We start from the raw sequence: 6,033 nt of genomic DNA on the forward strand, positions 1-6,033 counted from the left end.
ACCGAACTCCTTATAACATTTACAGAGACCCAACAGTTTCACCATGAGCAAGACCTTGGCAGGCATAGCAAATATATTTTTAAAGAGAAAGTGTAGATATTTATCTTTGGTGGCAGGGACCAGAAGGGGTGGTGTGTAATGCGAGAATAAATGAAATAAAGTAAAACTAAGCATGAAAATACTGTATACTTCAGGCACCATAAGGTCGGGTGCACTTTTAAGTCATTTATTTTAAATAAGTTATGTAACTTACTTTAGTAATGTCAGTCACGTCACGTAAGTTACAATGTCAGGTAAGAAGTGTAACTTATAATCTTTTCCTAAAACTGAATTGTTTTGTGCCTAAACTTAAGCATACAGCAACTGCTTTATTTTGAAAATCTATTTGGACATCACATATTTATTATTACTAACTTGACCATGGAGCCCTGCGCATCCACAAATGAAACTAGAAGGATATCTACAGCATAAGATTTGGAAGCGGAGGACCAAGCTGCAGTGCAAGCTGCTGTGATTTACAAGACAGTATCAAGATTGTATTTGTTTTGGTAGTTTGTCAGACAAACAACCATCAACAATGTCAAGGTAATTCAGCCTTTGCTTTTCCAATCATTATTTGCACAGGAAAATTTCAACATGTGGTTTTAAGTTTTTTAACAAACAATTGATAAAGTAGTTCTAGTGAAGCCAGTCTCAGTTATTTGTATGGTTAAGAGTGCCTCTAATGGTTTTGCTACATGCCAGACATCCGATGTCATGTTGTCATGAGACTCTGCAGATGTCATGTCAGAAAAACTGGATGGATGGACTCTGACTTGCAGTTTAAAAATTGCAATCCCCTACAAAGCAGTTAACGGTAAACCTTTGTTTAGGTTAATGATGTTGTGTTAATGGCAGGTGAATCACAGAGTGGTGAAAATGTTCACTGTGTGTATGTTGCCACGTGTGTAATTCCTCACTGGTTTCACTGCCAGAAAATATTAATCAACCCTAAACCCCTAGATTAATACCTTTCATTGGAAACTAGTCCATGATATATTCAAATCACATCTGGTCTGGTTTTATCTCTGGAGATTATTTCTGGGGTTCGGTGTGATTTGAAAACCTATAAAGCGTATTAACTGTGCTGCGTATTATCTGAAAGACTTGTTTTCTCCCAATAACAGGCCATCCTGGAGGTTTCAGGTAATACTCTATGTAATTGTTTTTAAACATTTGAGCTTATAGCGCAACAAAAGATTTGGCATCCCCCGACACCACCACTTATAGGACAAATTCTCACTAAACGAGTCAGACTGACTCTAAGCCTGCATACAGTGCTGAAAAAATTAAGAACGGAATGAATCAGCTTATTTAAAGGGAGGAGGCCCTGCTTTGTGCTTTAGTATAGATCCCCACCTGCCTGTATTTACAGTTTAAGAATCATTTAGCACATCCCCCAGTTTCCCTTCAAGTTTGGTCATGTACCCTGATGTCACCAGTGATATGGTTTTAAAACTATTAGCCCATGCTTTGAAAAGCAGAAACTACAAAACACAAGGGTATAGGCCCCTTTGTCTATTTCTCTATATAAGTTGTAACACTTTTTAATCCTGCCAAGCATTGTCCAGTTATTTATTTTCTAGTTTTCCTCCAGACATGTTTTAAGACAAATAAACAAATAGTCTGCTTGGAACCTTTAACGTGTGTCTGATATGTTATTTCCAAATTAAAATCCCTTACTCCTTCTACCTCATTAAAAATTCCAGAATCTCTGAATATAAAGTTGTACTATACTTGACACAAGATGTCTCCTACTTCACTGTAAAGTCAATTCTCAGTGTTGGTAACTTCAAGTTTCTCACTGGACCAAGGGTACATTTAAAGGTAGATATATCTGCTGTATTTAGCAAAAATCGTATTGGATTGGAAACACTGATTGCACCTTTAAATCCAGAGTTAAACAGAAGTGTATTAATGCAGGTATAGGCATCAGTTAGCATACCAAACTATATTGTTCATACCTACATGAATCTTGCACAGCACCACCGCCAGCTAGGAATTCTAGCAGTAGCACGTGATCACACTAAGAATAACTAGTTTCTTCCAGTTTTCTGTCAGTCCTCTCACTTCCATGCATCAGAAATAAGAATTCCTATATATGACTTGGAAAAGTAAAATCTCTTTCACTCTTTGAGGTACAGATGCAAGCGGAACAAAGGCTAGCTACAGCAGGAAAGACTTTCACTAAATGTACACAGTTCTGTCACAGTTTCAGTGTCCACTGGAAATGTTCTAGGAGTAGAGCATCGCCCCAGACTCAGGAACATCTCTGCCAGCCGTAACACAACCGGAACACAACCGGAACACAACATAGGCAGATCCTGTGTCACGCAAGAATTATGTATTATCCCCTTTCCATCTTCAACCACAAACAATTGCAGTATCAGATACGCTACTCTCATCAACCTTGAGGCAACTGTCCTGGAAATTCCAGAAAATTATTTTCACTTGCAAGTTGACTATGTCAACCTTCTACAAGGTATCAGTCTGACAGAACCCCACGCACTTAGTCAGAAAATCACATAACTGATGCATTCACCATGACAACAACCTACAACATTTCATCTCTAGTCCACTACTCTTTTGACAAGTACCTAGCTTTATCTTGATATATAGAATGCAATAATGAAAAGAGAAAACCTCCCATGGCTGTTGTGATATCTTGTGCATCAGTTCACTGGAAGGGCAGTGAAGTCATGCATCGGTTCAAGGGAAGGGCAGTGATGCAACAGAAAGGAGCATGTCAGGTGTGTCTCCAGTCAGCACTTTACTATTTCAGGAAAACCAAAGTCTTGTACTTAAGGAAGATCAAAGATTTCCAACTTTTTAACACAGCAACCCCAAACTAGTTCAAAAGTGATGGTGTTGTTGTACCCACCTCCAGTAGACGAGCACAGCCAGCAGGACAACGAGGCAGAGGAAAGTAAGAGCTGAAACCACCACCAAAGGTACCAGCCACTCTACACGGCCCAGCCCCACTCCAGACCCAGGACTCATCTGGTGGGTCAGGTTGGTCACGGCACTTGGGCGATCTGGAAGAAGAAGAGGGAGAAATCAATGAGGGAAGTCCACAGGCAGAGGCCACAGGGGGAGAGTCAGAGTGAGGACATGACTGAGAAGAAGGCACTTACATGTGGTTGGTGCTGTCTCACAAGCTGCATTTACAGTATGTATGTGACATGAGAGGTCTGGCAAATGCCTGAAAACATGCAAAATTGCAAAGGGCAGGTATAAACATTACTAAATGGAACATTGCTTTTAGGATATACTAAAATGTAATCCTAAAAAAAAACCAAATTATGTCCAATCCTTTTTAAAGGAACGGGTTGCTATAGGAGCAATTAGATTTTGACATGTATAATGAAGAAATATATCAAGTTATCGAGTTATTACTGTAAATTGACTTAGAACAGCCGGCACAGCTGTTTTAATCTCAAATCTCAGTCTTGTTGCCATTTCTATGGGCATTTTTCTTTTTCTATTTTTCAAAGGTGTATCTAGCTATATAGGAAGACAACATTCTCATTCAGCTACAAGGCTGTGATTGGTCTATTGTTTCTCAAACTGGTGGTAATAAAGCATGCAATGTTGGTGAGACAGACTCAAAAGTTTGAAATCTGTTGAAAACATTTTTGCTTTTTCGATTAGTAGAAGTGTTCCCAGGTTTGATTGACATCTGTTGGAACATGTCTCGTTTATTTCCTGTTGGTGTTCAGTACAGAATCTCTATATAGTGTGGAATTGGGACACAGATTATTCGCTAAACTAGCCTAAACACATCCTGAACGTACTGTCTCTCTGTATGGGGTACTCATAATGAAACAGTTCAATATCTCATGGGTAAGTAAGCAACAAGCATAATTCTCAAAACATGAGGTTGTACTTTTAATTTCTTAAATTACACAAAGCAAATAAATCAACATGAACACAGATCCGTACAGATGGCCAGGCCATTCCCCAGCTGTCGTTGTTCCTGTTCTGAGCCATGCACATTCTGCACACTCTTGGAGGAAGTGCAGCCAGATAACTGCATCAAAGCACACACACAGCTCCAGATAATTTGAGTCATTTGTTAAATCGAATTAGCTTTTTCTGTCCACCACCACTACCACTACCACCACCACCACTACCACCACCACCACCACCACCACCACCACTACTACTACCACCACTGGGCCCATCCTGAGGCTTGCCCCCCCAACCTTGAGGAGGGCCACTGGGACGCTGGCAAACTGGCTCTCCCCAGCCCCCATTTCCTCCAGCTCCAGATATACTAGGTGCTGAAGAAGGCATTCCCCAGCCTCGTGGTTTTTCCTTCCAGCCTCCTGGTTCTCCCTCCCACCCAGGGTTGGTGGGACTCTTTTTGCTCTCCTCTGGTTCTCTCCAGTCCCCTGCATTATTGCTCCCTCCACTATTGCCCCAGCTGTGGGATGCTTTGGGTTGCTCTCCCCAGCTCTGGGATGTTGCCTTGATGTGAGAATCATCCCACCCACTTGACTTCTCTTCTCCCCAGGACTGGCCCCCATTCTTGGGTATAGTGGTGGTGGGGCCTCCTGCTGGAGGGTTTCCCCAGCCACCAGGACCACCTGGGGGCTTAATGTTGTTGGGTTGCTCTCCCCAACCAGAGCTAGGCTGGTTGGTAGGGGCTATACTTCCACCCCAACCTGAAGCTCCCTGAGAACCAGGCACATCATTTTTGCGCTCAGGGTCAGTCCTCTGAGAGGGGCCCATGTTAGTGTTGGCGGGCCCCTGGGCATCGCTTGGAGTGGTTGGGCCAGAGCCCCATGAATCAGTGCCTGCATCATTCTTGCGTTTAGTATCGTCCATGTCCCAGGTGGTGTGCTGGCGAACAGGGGTCTGTCCCCAGCCAGTGTTACACAACACCCTGGGGTCCAGATCCTGGGCAGGCAGCAGAGGAGCTGGATTATCTCTGGATGAGTTGTCCCTGTGCCGGGGATGTCCTTCCATGCTGTCACTGCTCCCTTCACTGGCGGCAGCTGTGCTCACAGCTCTGCTCCAAGGACTAGCCTGTGGATCCTGGGGAGGAGAAGTGGGGGCATCCCAGCCTCCCTGGGCCTCTTCAGTGTGCTGCTTCCCCCAGCCTCCACCAGACTGGTCACCCCAGCATCCAGAGTTTCCTGTTCCACCTCCTCCATGGCCCCAGCCAGAGTCCCAACCAGGTGCCTCCTTAGATGAAGGTGCCTTTGAGTCGCCACTGTTACCCCAAACTGAGCTACCATCTTCTCCATTGACCTGTGGGCCCCCTGGTGAGGCCTGGCCCATGGAACCCAAGCCAACAGGTGCACTACCCCAGCCAGGCAAGTTGCGGATGGGGCTGGGGGGTTCCTGCTTATTAGTGTGATTTGGTCCATCAGTTTTAAGGTTCTGAGGTTCTGAACTGAAAGACACATTCGTGGACGGGGAGGGGTGTGGCTCTGAAGTGTCAGAGGCCATTATGCTACCCCAGGCGCTGCCAATCCCCGAGGAGTTGCTGTTAGTGTTGGCTCCAGTACAGGTGCTGGTCTGGGCTGGTGGGGGGCCAGGTGGATTACAGAGGTTTGGTGTAGGTTGAGGAGGTGAAATGGTGTTGGCTCCCCCTGAGCTGCCTCCCCCTGTGCCACCCCCGTCATGCCCCAACATGGGCCAGGCAGAAGGGTTGGCATTAGGGTTTAGGTTCAAGTTAAAGTTGGTGGTGGAAGATGACGAAGAAGAGCCCCAGCCCCTGCAGCTTCCTCCTCCCACTGGGCTGTCACTCTTCCCTTCACTCCCCACTGAGGACTGAGGGGGGCAATGGGAAGGTCCAGACCCAGAGCCCCAGCTGCGATTGGCTGCAACCTGGCTAGAGAGCATGCTGGTTCCAGTATGATTGGCAGGGCCGGGCCCACTGTTGGCCTTGCTGCTAAGGTGGTTGGCAGGGAAGTGGCCTGTCTGGCTATTGGCCCCAGTGGCCATACTCACTGTACTACAACTACTACTAGTACTACTGCTGCT

At 45.3% G+C, this 6,033-nt stretch overlaps 1 protein-coding gene across 1 annotated transcript in view; it reads right to left on the minus strand.

Moving 5' to 3' along the window:
- Positions 1-6,033, minus strand: part of LOC118323151 (trinucleotide repeat-containing gene 6C protein-like) — a 41,683-nt gene that overhangs the window by 11,260 nt on the left and 24,390 nt on the right. The window contains exon 5 of the mRNA XM_035655083.1: positions 4,188-6,033. This exon is cut by the window's right edge and continues 257 nt beyond it. Coding sequence (XP_035510976.1) covers positions 4,188-6,033 — 1,846 coding nt within the window. The remainder of the gene's footprint in view (positions 1-4,187) is intronic.

This window comes from Morone saxatilis, unplaced genomic scaffold (assembly GCF_004916995.1).
Source record: "Morone saxatilis isolate NCDOM2014 unplaced genomic scaffold, NCSU_SB_2.0 Contig14, whole genome shotgun sequence".
Lineage (NCBI taxonomy): Eukaryota > Metazoa > Chordata > Actinopteri > Moronidae > Morone > Morone saxatilis.